Source organism: Silurus aristotelis (assembly GCF_946808225.1).
Source record: "Silurus aristotelis genome assembly, chromosome: 16".
Classification (NCBI taxonomy): Eukaryota; Metazoa; Chordata; class Actinopteri; order Siluriformes; family Siluridae; genus Silurus; species Silurus aristotelis.
The window spans coordinates 11,383,211-11,399,526 of NC_139589.1; the positions used below are offsets into that span (position 1 = coordinate 11,383,211).

The 16,316-nt window shown below is 37.2% G+C and overlaps 1 protein-coding gene across 5 annotated transcripts in view; it reads right to left on the minus strand.

Annotated features, from left to right (window-relative positions):
- rimbp2a (RIMS binding protein 2a) overlaps positions 1-16,316 on the minus strand; it is a 72,602-nt gene that overhangs the window by 18,781 nt on the left and 37,505 nt on the right. For all 5 annotated transcript variants that reach the window (XM_083565018.1, XM_083565019.1, XM_083565022.1 and 2 more), the window contains 5 exons: positions 10,186-10,275; positions 6,824-6,946; positions 3,880-3,984; positions 1,670-1,720; positions 653-836 (listed from right to left, as the gene is read on the minus strand). In XM_083565018.1, coding sequence (XP_083421144.1) covers positions 653-836; positions 1,670-1,720; positions 3,880-3,984; positions 6,824-6,946; positions 10,186-10,275 — 553 coding nt within the window. The remainder of the gene's footprint in view (positions 1-652; positions 837-1,669; positions 1,721-3,879; positions 3,985-6,823; positions 6,947-10,185; positions 10,276-16,316) is intronic.

A 16,316-nucleotide genomic window follows, 5' to 3' on the forward strand; every position in this document is an offset into this window, starting at 1 on the left:
CTTTGTTTCGCAGGGTCTGAGAGTCCTTCAGTCTGAGAAATGGCTTCCGTCTGGCCACTCTACCATACAGGCCTGATTGGTGGAGTGCTGCAGAGATGGTTGTCCTTCTGGAAAGTTCTCCTTTCTCCACAGAGAAATGCTGAAGCTCTTTGAGAGTGACCATTAGGTTCTTGGTCACCTCCCGGACTAGGCCCTTCTCCCCTAGTAGCTCAGTTTGGCCCGGGTGGTCTGCTCTAGGAAGAGTCCTGGTGGTTCTAAACGTCTTCCATTTACAGACGATGAAGGCCACTGTGCTCATTGAGACCATCAGTCCACAGATCTGTGCCTCGATACAATCCTGTCTTAGAGGTCTACAGACAATTGCACTGTTAACTGTGGGACTTTATATAGACAGGTGTGTGCCTTCCGAGATCATGTCTAATCAACTGAATTTACCACAGGTGGACTCCAATCAAGTTGTAGAAACATCTCATGGATGATCAGTGGAAACAGGATGCAGCTAAGTTAAAATTTGAGTGACATGGCAAAAGCTGTGAATATTTATGTGATTCTTTACAATTTTTTTTTTTTTTTTTAATACATTTGCAAAGGTTTTGGAACAAAACCACTGCGATAAACAGGGGATTACTGTATAGTAAATGACTCCACCTACCTTTCTCAGTGCAACTCTGCAGCTCGTTGAGGAGGTTACAGATTGCTCTCCGTGACCTGCTGGTTTCTGGCCAGAGCTCAGGATCGTTGTGAAAACCCAAGTGAAATTTCTCCAACTCTTTGGACAGAATGTTACACTTCTCACACTGTGTCCGGCATTTTTGTTCCAGGTTGTAAACTTTGCCCTTTGTGGTTTGTAGAAGAGAGAAAAAAAAACAGATCATGTTTTGAATCTATGAATCATGCATCATTGTGCTTGTTTGACTTTTTACATTTTATACAGCATAGTCATTAATCCTTATTTAAAAGGTTGCACTGAATATGTGGCATGTATTAAAAACCACTTCAAAAATATGCTACCACATCACAACACATCAGAAATGTACATGATTTTTTTTACATGCAAAGATTTCCACCGTTCACTCTGACAGCAGATGTTTATATTTTGGACAAGTCTGTATGCAACATTCATTTACATGATGATAATAAGGATGAATTAGTTCAACTGATAGACAGTCACAGTGAGGTTTCTCATTATGTGTGTCATTTCCTGTCATCATCTTTATCAACGGCCTGTGCTTCAGTTTAGCAAATCTGTTAAGAGAGCTTAATGAGATCATATCTTGTCCAAGACCATTCTGAACTCTATAGGGATGTTAATTAAAGTGGTCTAAGGCTGCTTTCATATACATGTATGTATTAAAAGGGTTTTTCTCCACTTATTATGTAAAATTATTATATAATTATCTGATCATTTATTTAGAACCCGTACTGTGCCTACCATTGATACATGTTTGAATTATTTTTTATTTCCAGTGCTGTATTTTTTATTAATGAATTATGCAATTTAACCCAACACACTATTCAGCCACCTTTCTTTCATTTTCTATCGAATTATCTGTCACATAAAACCGAACAGGGAAGTCATTATGGAACGAAATGCAACACACGTTTAGTGTAACAATTGATGCCATTCACACAAATCCCTTAGAGTTAGAGGATGTGTTCATGATCTTACCTCTAGCAGATTAACCTTTTCTTCATGGTCTTTATCAGCCTGAGCCTGAGCCTGAGAACATAAACACACCATAAGTATCTTTATATATCGTTATCCCACAGTGCCATTCAGGTGTTTAATCAGATGGTGTTGATTTATTCCTATAACTGCTCTGAATGTTCTGGCTGTGACATAAATCATAGGATTATATGAATGAACTTGTTCCTCAACTCTATTGTTTTATTTTAACAGCTCGTTTACAAGAGCTTGTATGGTGGTCTGTCCACATAACGACATAACGTAAAACATATAATAAACAGAAGATTTATAGAGGTTTATAGCTGCTATATCACAAGTGATAACAGGAAATCTATTAACAGACGTTATAGATTTCAAAGAAACATAGCTTAAACTCATGAAAATTTTTTTAAGAGAAATCTATTGTGGAACTGACTACTGTGTGTGGTGTGATACTGTGTAAAGTTTGTCTGTGTGTGTGTGAGTTCCTCTGCTTTATGTTGCCATAGTTTTTGCTTTTCTTATTCAGGACAATAATGTTTAAGAAAGCATGAAAACAGGTGCAATAAAAAGCATATGGCCTATCAGCAGGAGACTGCGATTTCCATTTATGACCATGACAATGAGTGGTCAGAAGTCAAGATAGGAAAATTGTCCGTCTCCTTAGAATAAGCCTTTATTTCAAAATTCGTTTCTTTGCATATCCCAGCTTGTAAGATGCTTGGGTTGGCCATTATAATGCAATTCTGATGTAGAAGGGATTAAGGGTCCTGTTTAGGGGCCCAACAGTCATGGGCGTAAATTTCATTTAACAGTAGGGGGGGACAATAATTATAAAATTTCTCGTGAGCAATTTTTGAAGGGGGACACAAATAATACAGTCAAATTGTACTTACAGTATAAAGACACAGTGTTCCCACAGTGAAAAACGTTGTTTCTATCATTATTATTGTAGCATGGAGACTGCGTCAATTACAATGGTAATTCAAACTGCTTTACATAAATAAAGTAAAACTATCATAAAAAAAGTCACAACAATAAAAACAAGGAATTAAAAAAAAAAGGTTTAACATTTTATTTACAAATTAAGACACTTAAGAACAGAATAGAAATTGATTATAAAAATAAAGTGGGGACATTTCAGATGTAGCACAGTGCTCATTTAGTAAATGCACAGTTAAAGAATATGCTAATTGTGTGTTAATGTTAAGTTAACATTATGCCAAGGCGTACCAAATAAAACACTGCATGGGAAACGGCTTTGGCGTGTTAGCTGCAGTGCACTATGCTACAAGCTATTGTAAACAAGCTAACGTTCACTAGATAAGTCATATTTTAATCGCTAATAGAGCAGATTCATGGAAAATTACATCAGTAATCAGCATTTTTGCCGCAACTAATTGATAAATAAGTCTGCATCAACTACATTAAAGAGAATCGCTTTATTTAAAGTGAATAAAATACCCTGGTTAATGGAGTTGAACATTAATTAAGCCACAGCCACACACCTGACTCGTGTGTGTAGAGTAGGTGAGATGAACTGGGAACACAGGCAGTGGTTTGACCCACTGCCTGTGTTCCCAGTTCATCTCACCTACTCTACACACACCTGACTCGTGTGTGTAGAGTAGGTGAGATGAACTGGGAACACAGGCAGTGGGTCAAACCACTGTGAGGAAGTGGGGAACTCGACTGTTTCTAAATGCATTTTTGCGTTTTTTTTTTCTACTTACACAATTATTTAGGTATGCATACATATATTTTTCACAATAGAGAGTGCGATATCAGCCCCCCCCCCCCCCCCCCATGCCCCCTCCCCCCCATGCCAACAGTGCTGCTGGGGCTTAAGCCACTAACCTTCAGACCATTACCAAAAGCACATATGCAAAAGTGGACTGATACTTCTTTCTTCAATGTGTGTTATGTCAATTTCTGGCTGGCTTTACATGTCTTAGTGGAAGCGGTCACCCTCCCTGATAGGTAGCTGTCATACTGCATGAGAGAGCTGGCAGGTGGGTAGAAATCAGCAGGTTACCAGATTGAGAAGAAAAAACTAAACAAAATCCTGCATATGTGTGTTTGTGAGTGTGAGTGTGAGTGTGTGTGTGTGTGTGTGTGTGTGTGTGTGTGTGTGTGTGTGTGTGTGTGTGTGTGTATGTGTGTGTGTGTGTGTGTGTGTGTGTGTGTGTGTGTGTGAGTTGCAGAGTCTTTGCCTTTCGCAGAAGCTGGATCTCCTGCTGTGTGGAGCTGAGGATCTCCAGGGCTTGTTCATGCTCTGTCTCCAACTGCTGCTTTGCTTCTGCAGCCTCACACATACACTGACGCGCACACACACACACACACACACACACACACACACACACACACACACACACACACACACACACACAGAAATATTCATAATAAAGAAATATTTTTACAGATTTTTCCTTTCTCTTTGGAGACAAAAAATCATCAGCTTGTAAACAGACGAAACTGCATTAATCAACAAATCATGATGCTATAATATATATGATACCTGGAATTAATATCTATGGAAGAATATTCCAGACAATATTTAAAAAGACATGCAAATTGTGTTTTGTATTTATATATATTATATATTGTATTTTTCATATGTGGACGCATAAATTGTGACATAATCCAAACGCAATTGCACGATAATTGGCCATTTGCGTTTTTGCTTTTGCGCATGCACAGTGAGCGCCAAATTTCTAATGGAAAAGCCAAGTCTATTTGCAACTGTATTTTCTGTGTCTTATAAGTTATGAATATGTCATATTTAAATAGCAATATTAATTACCACGTTTGCTTTTTTACTTTCTCTGCGTCGCGTATGTAGACTGCCAAAACTCAGAAGGAATCGCAATTTTGCATTTGATTTTCCAAAGCCTTGCACGGTTTGCATTAGCATTTCCGATTGCTTGCACTGAAAGCTGTCAATCAAGTGTCAGGGGGGCGTGTTTGTATTGTGAAGTGACATCACTCACAGTCAACAGCCAACAGGGAAAATGCCAGTAATAGACAATTTTGCGGAATGTAATAAGCAATTGAGCCTTCGCAAAGCAATTGATTGACAGGCGTTCTTGTCATGGCGGCATTGCTTGTCTGACATAGCAACACTAACTAAAAGGGCCAATTGCTTATACATTTATGAAAACTGTATTCACCTTACTCCGTGTAGAGTATATGAACTGTCATCCGCTTGCTAAAGCTAGCGAGCATCATAATGTCATCCACAATTTCACTGACTATCACCGTTGTTCAGAACATTCCGCAAAATCATCCATCACTGGCATTTCCCCTGTTGTCAGTTGACTATGAGTAAAAATGCATTGGAAATGCAAATGCAAACGCAAAAGTAATTGTTTTTGAGTTTTGGCAGGCTACATACGTGACACAGAAAAGGTGAAATAGCAAATGTGGTAATTAATAATGCTATTTAAATATGACATGGTCATAACTCGTAAGACACGTGAATTACAGTTGCAAATGGACTTAGCTTTTCCATTTGAAATTTGGCAGTCAATGTGTATTAAAAATGGTAATGCAAGATTTGCAATTGATTTTTACATATTGTCCGGAATATCCTTCCATTAATATTCCTGTGGTATAAGAAAAACCACTTCTTTTGTCACACACTGGCATCATCACACTACTACACACTATCAACTCACAAGTTTTAACAAACCAGCCTGCGTTGTTTTATAAAAGACTTTTGCAATCCTTATGAATGAGTGATGAAGGCTATACATATCTACAGTAATTTTGTATAATATTATGTTTTTAAAAAAAGAAAAGCAAAGGTACATCTTTAAACTAAACAGGAAGTGAAGTCGGAACAGGAAGTAAATTCAGATTTAAGCATATGAAATGTGTTTTAAGGCTTAGAAACATAAAGCAGCTTAAAGGCTCTGACTTATTTCTCCAACTTTATTTTTCCTCTCAGTGAGAAGTTAAGCTTCTCTCTCCCTCTCCCTCTCTCTCACTCTCCCTCTCTCTCCCAAAGACACACTCTCAGTGCTTTGCATAATCACAGGCTTGTCTGAGGCATGATGGAAGATCATTTCAACACAATGAATAAACAACCCTACTATATTAATCTGTCTATTAAATAAGTAAAGCACTGCTTCTATATTCATTTCTAATAATCATTTCATCTCCTTTCCATATTTAATGAAAAATCAACCTCCCCTTGCATAGTAAAAAAACTTTCTAAGATGTATCATCAAGAAGTTAATGGATCATAAACAAATGATGCAGGGAAACAAAATGAATGACTTGTTTTGTTCTCTTAATCATTGTCGTGTCCCCTTCCTTTTTCCCTCCATCATTCTCTTTATTACATAATCAATAATGACTGGCGTGGAAAGAACAAATACTTTTTCCATTTTTTACCTCAATCAATGTAAGAGGAAACACACAGATCATAGACCAGAGTACAAAACCAAACCTTTTTCTACATGAAATCAGCTTGTTCCTGCACTTTAATATCACCTTTACTAATGTATTAGCTTTATGTAAGCTTTTGAGAGGTGAAAGATACTTTCACTATTGCTATCACTTCCAGTAATCCATTACAATACTTCATTATACAGTACATACTTTAAAAGTACAGTGAATTCAGAGACAACAGGAAAACTGCTAAAGCTTAAATGATAAGTGAAAATTAAAATGTATGCTACTGAGCCCTTGCAGTGGACCTGCTTTAGAACAATAACATGACTTATTTTATGTGATGTAATATAAAGGGTTATGGGCAGCGTCAAACAGAAAAGTGAACCTCAAAAACTTTAAGGTAGTAAAAATGACATGCATTGGTTATAAAACTGCCAGGACTAATATAATCCACATATATATGTTGCATAGAGTAATAAGATTTGAATCCTGAAACATCCATAAGTGATGATTTTGTTATTTAATAAATCATATATTGAAAACATGAGCAAGTGTGCTACAAATTAATATCATTTAAAAAATAACATTATCAGTAAAGTCAAGGCTTAAAGGAATAAAAATGTGTGCTAAGTGACTAAAACTTATCCCGTTTTATCCACTTTTGCAATGCTTATGAATTTACATATGAGTTATGAAGGGTGATAAGTAGGTAGTTAAAAAGAGTTTTTATTATAACTAATGAAATTGTAAGCTCCCTACCTTTAAGGCCTGCTCAAGATTCTCCAGTTTGCCTCGGAGCTCATCCTTTTCCTGTCTTGCCGAGTCTCTCTGCTCACTTACACTCGCCAACGTCTTTCTGAGCTTTTCATAGTCTGACTTTACCTTAACATAAAACAGCGACAAAAAAAAGAAGTAAAAAAGACATTGACGGAGCTCTCGTTCAGACTGTTGTGCACTTACATGCATTGTGGATCTTGCTTATTGTACTGATGAATCAAAGCATTGAACATTTCAATTAAATCAATGGGGGAAAGTACCCACAAAAGCTCAGCTGATTCAGCTGTACTTTTTCCCGAATCATGAAACACAATCACAATCGGAGACCTAAGCACTATTATTTCCAAACATCATTAATCTTCCTGACATGTTCATTTATTAGGAGTTGCACTTTCTCACTCAACTCTTGTACATACAGACCCATAAAACAAAAGAAATAAAAAATTTGGGATGATTCCTGAAGACCCAATTATAAATGCAAAAAAAAATTAATTTTACGGAAAAAAAAACAAAAAGAAGATGAATGAATGTTATGTGTAATAAATTTTGCCTTTCGGACTTCGGTTTCTATATAATAAATGTGTATATAAACAAGTATACATATTAGAAATTTTAAAAAATCTTAACATATAAAAGAAAACATTTGATAGCATTACTCTTACAATGTAGTTTCTGAGATTTGAATATAGTGGCTCTATAGTCTATAGTTTTTTTTATGTTATTGATTTATTGGTTTGTGCTATTTTGTATGTAATAAAGATTACCAGGACAGATCAGGGCAGTAAAGGCTAAAAAAACGTGTTTGCAAAAAAAATATAAAATTTGATGACATTGTACAAACAATATACCTAAACTTGCACCACACCAGAAGGTAGCAGCAGTAGGATCTAAAAACAAACAACTCCATCGTAAAGCGAAATCATTTTCTTCTTAATTGTCATTACTCAATCCGCTCCTATCGCCTAATTGCATGGAAATCAAGCGGGGCATGCAAAACAAGATTCAGCTCTATGTTTGCCAGTTTCTGTTTTTCTTGTACCGTATACAAATGCAAACCACCACCACCTTTTGGTTTGGAAGAGGTGCCAGTACAGAATGCAACAAAATCAGCTGTTGTCTTTCTGGTGTGTTCAGGAGACAGCACTGTTTTTATTTATTTGTTTATTTATTTATTTTATTTAGACTTGCTCTAACATTCCAATTCTGTTTAGAAGCTCTGTAATCTGTGTTGTCTATGGACACGTGCGCCATCTCATTTATCAGGAAATATTTCATCAAAGCAGGACTTGTATCTCACATCATTTGAAGCATTGCAGATAAGAAAATGTCTGCCCTGATGTCAGAGTGCATCTATCCTGGGTTTATTTACTCTGTCTTCCTCGTGTCGTTAACACCTCACCCATATGCCGAATGCATCCTTGATCACAGAGTGGGGTGGGCGAGAGTGTGTGAGACGCAGGGTGGGCGAGAGTCACTCTGATTGAGCAGCAGGCATTTTATCTCCAACACTGCTCTGGGGTTCGAACAGATGGTTCCTTTTCACTGGGCAGCAAGCGAAGAAGAACAAGATGAGGATTACACTGAAAGAGACAAGCCGTGCCCAGGCCACTTGGCAAAATTCACCATCGTTAACAACACCATTAGTGGCCGGAGTCCCAATTTGTGCTCTCAGAGTGTTATCCATTGTCGGTGGTGAGAAGACAATAGTTTCAGTTTGAATGCCACCAGAACTTACCCAAATAACAGCTGCTGGCGGCAAATCTGAACCCCTTCAAATTACACATTAAGGAACAGGATTTTTACCAAAGAGATAATATTGCCTGCATACAGGCACAAAAAGAATAGAAGCTTGATGTTTTAACATTTTTGAGCCGGTTGTAAAATTCAATTCAGCAATATTCTGCATGTGACAAAATGCACAAACTGAACGCCTCACACTTTTGCATTTGAGAGAGAATCGTGTAAGTGGGGGAAAAAAAAATGTTGATTACATATTCTGTATTTACAATTATAAGCACTGTGTGCTAAGCTTGCTGGCTTCACCAAATGCAAGAGAAATTAGGGGTAAATTAATCCTGTTGAAATTGAGCTGAAAGTGCCAACTTTCCATGGAGTTAATACAGTTTTTTTTGGATGAGGGATAACATTGGACCAAAATTATTCCCTCATTATTTTACTTATGAGTGAGCAGATCATTAGTCTACATTTGATTTTAAGTTTATATATAAGTCCAAAGTGTTGTCACTGCCAGTAAAGTAAGCCAAACATTAAAAAAAACCTATCAGAGTGCTAGCAAAACAATTGTGAGACAAAATTAAGTATTTGGTAGATTTGAATAAATAGACATTGCACTGTTGAGCTCAGAAACACCAAAAGGCTAGGAAGACAGGTTATGGTAAATGAAAGGAACTGTTTGTGATCCATATGATATTGACCTTATATCACAAAACTTATGCTGACAGAACTGGCTTTCTTGTGTTTATTGATGATGCAGAACAATGAATTCTGTATCAGATTTAGACAAATTCTACAAAATTCTTTGGATGGCAGTCTAACTCTTTTTAAGGCAAAGAAGTGGACTGCTCTGCAATGGACAAGTCAATCAAATGACCGTAATCTAATTCAGCAAGTATTTCTCTTGCTGGCGGCAAAACTAAAAAACACGTAGGAACAGAGGACCTCTGCAGTAAAGTGCTGATAGAGCTTCACCAAAGTTAAAACCCAGTTTTTGATCATAAACATGGATTCCAGACTTCAGGCAGTCACTGACTACAAACAAATTGCACACGTATTAAAAATTATCACATATTTTATCCAATTACTTATGATCAGTGCGCAGGCTAAACATTCAAAGTGCTAAAATTCCAATGCAATTCGCACATTCATAACAGAATTGTTTTCACAAATCAGCTATTTGTGTGTTTTTATATATATATATATATATATATACATATATATATATATATATATATATATATATATATATATACAGTATATATATATATATATATATATATATATATATATATATATATATATATATATATATATATATATATAAACACCTCATTAACAGTAAAAAAGCAAAACAAATCAAAGTAGATATAAAATAATTTCAGAAATTTAATACTAACTTATACTATGCTTTACTTTACAGAAGACACTTAAAAACAATGTTTTCTTAGGATTATAAACTGAGCTGAGTTCACATCAGGCCGAGGTTATTAATGGCTATTGATCAGACCGTGGTGTCAGATTGTGTTAGATGGATGCGGTGAAAGCCACAAGAAATTTTTTAAAAGCTGAGTAAAAAACAGACATATGATCTGTTGATAAACTCCTACCTCTTCGTGCTGCTCCGCCTTCAGGCTGTGACTGAACAGCTGTAGATTCAGGCGTTTCCTCTCTTTTTTTGCACGCTGGAGCTCATGCTTCTGTTAGATAGAAAAAGAAAGCAGATGATTAGCTTTGTGCAGTGCAGTAAAGCATGGGGTGAAGAATTTCGCATGCATTGGAGGCCAATTAGGATACAAATGGGGATTACATGATTCATCCTAATTCAATCCATCCTTAGATTCAATGGTGTGTACATAATGATAAATCTCATGGGGGTTCACCAGAAAATGATGCCACAAATTTATATTGACTTTTTTTATGTAACACTTTATGACTGATGCATTTTTGTCTAACCAGTTTCTACTTCAGTGGTCAGAAATAAAAGCATCAGCACTAAGATACTTAGTCGCTCTCCAAACCATGTAAACCAGATTTTCACAAAGCTTGTTGTATGCACAGGGGCAATGCAATGCTGGAAATGGTTTGAGTTTCCAATTTCAAGTAAATGCATAATTTTACAAATGCACAACACTATATAGTGTATGATACTTTACCCAAATACCAAAGAACTTATACATAACTATTTGATACCAGTTGTATGATACAGTGGTAAACTCTTCACTATATCACAGTGTTCTAAAGTAGTAACATTAAAACACATAAAGTAGTAATTTCTGAATTGTCACCTTTGTTCAGTTTTCTTATTACCCTTAATTGGAAGGACATTTGTAAATGCACAATCAGATTGTTATACCGCTGTACTCTATATAGCAAAATATTGTGGACATCTGAAATGAACACCAATATGAAATGGCAAAAAGTTGGAAACACTCAACTGAATAGTATGCCTTTGTTTGCTGTAGAATTATGATCTTCACTGAAACTTCTTCTTTCAGCTTCTCCCATTAGGGGTCGCTACAGTGGATCATTTATCTCCATACTACACTTTCCTCTACATCTGCCTCTTTCACACCAACTACCTGCATGTCTTCCCTCACCACATCCATTGACCTCCTCCTTAGTCTTTCTCTTTTCCTCATTACTGGCGGCTCCATCCTCAGCATTCTCCAAACAATGTCCCCCATGTCCCTCCTCTGCACATGTCCAAACCATCTCAATCGGGCCTTTCTCACCTTGTCGCCAAAACGTCCTACATACTCCCAATGAAAATCTCAACATCTTTAGCTCTGCTACCTTCAGCTCCACCTCCTGTCTTTTACTCAATTCCACTGTCTCTAAACCATACAACATCGCAGATCTCACCCCAGTCCTATAAACTTTCCCTTTTACTCTTGCAGATACTCTTCTATCACAAATCACTCCTGCCAATCTTCTCCACCCACTCCACCCTGCCTGCACTCTTTTATTCATTTCTCTAACACACTTTCCATTACTTTGCACTGTTGACCCCAGGTACCCTGCAACCGCACCACTACACTGTCCTCCCTCTCTTTCACACATGTACTCTGTCTGACTCCTACTGACTTTCATTCCCCTTCTCTCCAGCACGTACCTCCACCTCTCCAGGCTCTTCTCAACCTGCTTCCTACTCTCACCACAAATCACAATATCATCTGCAAACATCATAGTCCATGGAGACTCCTGTCTGACCTCGTCCGTCAACCTGTCCATCACCACTGCAAACAGAAAAGGGCTTAGAGCTGATCCATTATGCAGTCCAACCTCCACCTTGAACCTGTCTGTTGTTCCTTCTGCACACTTCACTGCTTTCACATTGCCCTTATACATGTCCTGCACCACCCTCGCATACTTCTCTGACACAACTGACTTCCTCATACAATACCACAACTCCTCTCTTGGCACTCTGTCGTACGCTTTCTCTAAATCCAGAAAACCACAATGCAACTCCCTCTGACCTTCTCTATACTTCTCCATTAACATTCTCAAAGCAAATATTGCATCCGTAGTGCTCTTCCTCATCATGAAATCATACTGTTGCTCACAGATGGTCACCCCTTCCCTCAGCCTGGCTTCCACTACTCTTTCCCATAACTTCATGGGGTTACTGATCAACTTTATTCCCCTGTAGTTAATGCAGGTCTGCACATCCTTCTCCATTCCTCAGGCATCTTCTCACCTTCCAAATTTTCCAAAACCTCCTTTGGTCAACAGTAGCCCAGTTTCCACCCGTACCCTGTTGGCTAACAATACCTGTGGCAATCAACAGAGCTCTGACCCAAGCCGAAATAAACTTGAGACCTTCTGAATTAAATACCTGCAACACCAATTAGCCTTTGTATGCATCAGTGTCCAACATCACTAATGGTCTCATGGTAACTCCTTCATGTTCCAAATTCAGGCTAAAAGACTTAGTTAAATCTAAGTGAAGGCTTAGATGACCAAGTTCATATTAATGCACATGGTTACAAAAAGGGATTTTCAACAACTATATCTGGTTGTAATGGTCAGGTGTCCACATACATTTGGCTACACAATGCAACTCTAGATAGAATCAAAAACTGGTCATTGCACTCCAGACTACCTTGATAATGCTCCTAATAACACTTAATATGGCAAAATGTAATATATGAACAGACTTACTTGCTTACAGGCTTACTCAAGCTAACATTTCCTCCAGGGCACAAATCCCTTTGGCCTGCATAAACTACAAATCAGCTCCACTTTGTCACCCTTCATTTCATGTGCCAAAAAAAGAAGAGAGCTATTAAAAGCAATGCACCGCTTTTAGCCATCATGCACATCTTACACAGCCTAAAATCAGTACAAGCATCATTAAAAAATGAAGAAACAATCAGCATCATCCAGCCATAACCATTGTCTGATAAATACCTGTTTAATGGGATGGCAGTAATTTAATATGCAGTGTGTATTGATTATGCATCACTGAGAAGTGAGAACTGGATAAAGCACTGTCTTTGGGTTTCATTTTAATGGGTTAGGCTGAAAGAGCATACAGTATATGCTCATCTTTTTTTGCCACAGAAAGCTGTATATAGTAGAACAATTATTATTACACATTTTAAATTGCAATATTACTATTATTGTCGAATAAGCAGGGCTGGTATTGGACAGATGTTTTTTTTTTTTACTTTTAAAAGATGAAGATTTTAAAAAAAGGAGGTGAAAGATACAGTTCTAAAGATTTTTTTTAATGAGTCTCACAAGCTCGAGGTGTGAGTTTCCATAATGTTAGTCAAACCATTTCAATGCTCAATGCTGAATTTTTTCCTGTGAATATGAAAGATATATGTATCTAAAGAATACTTTAACACTCTTAAAACAGGTGTACAATTTCAGCCTTTTTGCTGGTAATGAATTCAATCAGGGACACTGATTCAGGCTCAATTCCTTCATTACTTCATTTGTTATAGAAAGCATTTTTTATAGAGACAAAACTTTTAAAGCAGTGGTAGTCTTTTAATTTAAACACAATGCTATTAACTGAAGCATGCATCTGACTTGCAATATTATGCAGCTTTGATAGGCGTAACAGTAACCCGGGAGTAAAAAAAAAAAAGAACACCAAATAATGGTGTATTATCTCACACTTTGCTTTTAGTGAATAATTCCTTTGCATGCCTGTATAACTGAAGAACAGAGCACATTTTAAGGAGTTTTTAAAGAGCTTGTGGTTTAGTAGAGGACTTTCAAAGCCGCTCATTGTCGCTCAACTCTGACTAAATGTTCAGTCGCCTCCTGACCACTTCACATGTCAAAGTGCATCAGCTGCCCTGCTTCTGTCTGACATCCTCATGGTGATCAGAGTGAACTGTGCCTCTCCGTTTGTCAAATGCAGCATCAGCACCAACACGACAGCTTCTGTACAACAGGACACTGAACACAACATGGCCTGGCACAAATCTCCTGTGAGGACATTTATTTGTGAGAATGCAGCTGGGAACATTCAGGATGTCATGTTCCATCTCATCAGACCACCAGTACAAATCAAATAAAAATCCATTGTAGTTTGATCTACACCTTAGTCCAAATACAGTTGATCTGCCAAGAGAGGTTAGTCATCTGATATTTACTCATTAAAATTTACACGTAAACTATGCTATGAAGCCAGTGAAATATGTGTGTGAATTGCATATATTGCATATGTACATGCAGTTCTTCAGTGACTTAAACAAATATAATTAAAACCGTACCGTTTTGCTGAGTACTCAAAAGTTAACGTGTAAAGGCAGAAATCTTGCAGAAATTAAAACAGTTTATTTTTTTTACTTACAAAAATCTAATATAAGCCAAGCCAAGTCAAGTCAAGTTTATTTCTATAGTGCTTTTCACAACAGACATTGTCTCAAAGCAGCTTTGCAGCAATCAACAGTCAAGGAGAATGGTGTGCATTTATCCCTGATGAACAAGCCAGTCAGTGGCAAGGAAAAACTCCCTTAGATGTTATGAGGAAGAAACCTTGAGAGGAACCAGACTCAAAAGGGGAACCCATCCTCATTTGGGTGACATCAAGAGTGTGATCATAAATCTTTCAACAATACAGAACACTGGAGAGTAACAATATAAGCTCATCTATAAAGTTACTTATGCCATGTCACATGTAACATTCATCAAAATAAACACTTTTTACAACCATGAATCAGCAATTTCAAAAACACAACACATTAAACCTTATGCTGGATAGGCTACAACAGTAGAAGTCTACTATCCAGCAAGAACTGAAATCTGCGCACAATCTCACAGAAAATGTGAACGGACAATGAGACAATGTCCTTTGTGAAAAGTACTATAGTAATAAACTTGAATTAAATTGAATTAAATTGAATTAAATTGAACTAAGATTGAAAAATAGTATGAAGGTGATGTTTTTCCATTTTTTAACTATATACGTTCAACAGTTCCACAGTTCTGTGTACTCAGTAGAATTTTAAATGTGAAAATCCTGGGAGATCAGCAGTTTTTTAAACCCAGCACATCTGGCACTAACAGCCATGCTACTGTCAAAGTCACTGAGATTAAATTTTTTTTAAATCACATGATGGTGATTCTGGTGCTTTTCAGTCTGCACTGTCAACACTTTTGCCATTTTGCTCTAAACCGGGCATAGATATTTTGAGGAGGTAGGAAAGTTTTTTTTTTTTTTTTTTTTTATAAAATGGGCAGCCTTGTGCAGGAAAAAGATGACAAATCAACATCGAGCATCACCGTTACCCTGACCAGAATCCAGAACAAAGTCCTGCTAACAACCATCTGCAAAAAGAGAGAGATAGAGAGAGTGAGAGACAGTAATTAAGACTGACACTCAAAGCTGAACCTTAGCTCTCGGTATGGCCCTCATTCCTGTAGATGCTCAAAGAAGCTCCACTCATTTGTGCACATTCATCCCCCCACCCCATAAACATGGCACAATTGAGTTTCAAGATTCAGGGTTTAGGTGAAATTAGGTTTTGCAACATTTTAGTGAAAAGGGTACAGGATTAAATTGGCAAGATGATGAAAAACAGCATCTAAAAGAGCTTAAAAGGTCTTCCTTATTCGTTATTGTAGCTGTATTATTCTTAACTGTTATAAAGTGTGTTTTTAGCATTAAAACTCCTCCAATAGTCATTAGTATTCATAACGCAGACTTCATTAGCAACATTCATTAGTTTTCTAAGAACCTTCTCCATGAACAAAGAAGCTTTTTTTAAATCATATTTTTTGGTTGAGAAATGAGGAGTCGTATCAACAAAAATGAGCATTAATTGGAAATGATGAAAAAAAAAGAATGCATCAGTGGAGCAAACAGATATATTTAGTTATTTCTCATACATTCTCACTAACCACAAGTCAGTATTTTTAATATTTTTTTTTTTCAATAAATTGCATTGATCAGGCATAACATTATGGCCACTGCCTAATATTTTGTTGGTCCCCCTTAGCCCTCCAAAACAGTCCTGACCCATAATTAAATTGTAACAGCAGTTTGAGCTACAGCAGCAATCTTGGATCGGACCACACGGGCCAGCCTTCATTCCCCATGTGCATCAATGAGCCATGACGCTTATGTCGGTTCAACACTGTTCCTTCCTTGGACCACTTTTGAGAGACACTGACCACTGCAGACCGGGAACATCACACAGGGGCTGCAATTTTGTCTAACCATCACAATATGGCCCAAATCAAACTCATATCCTTACACTTTCCTATTTTTCCTGCT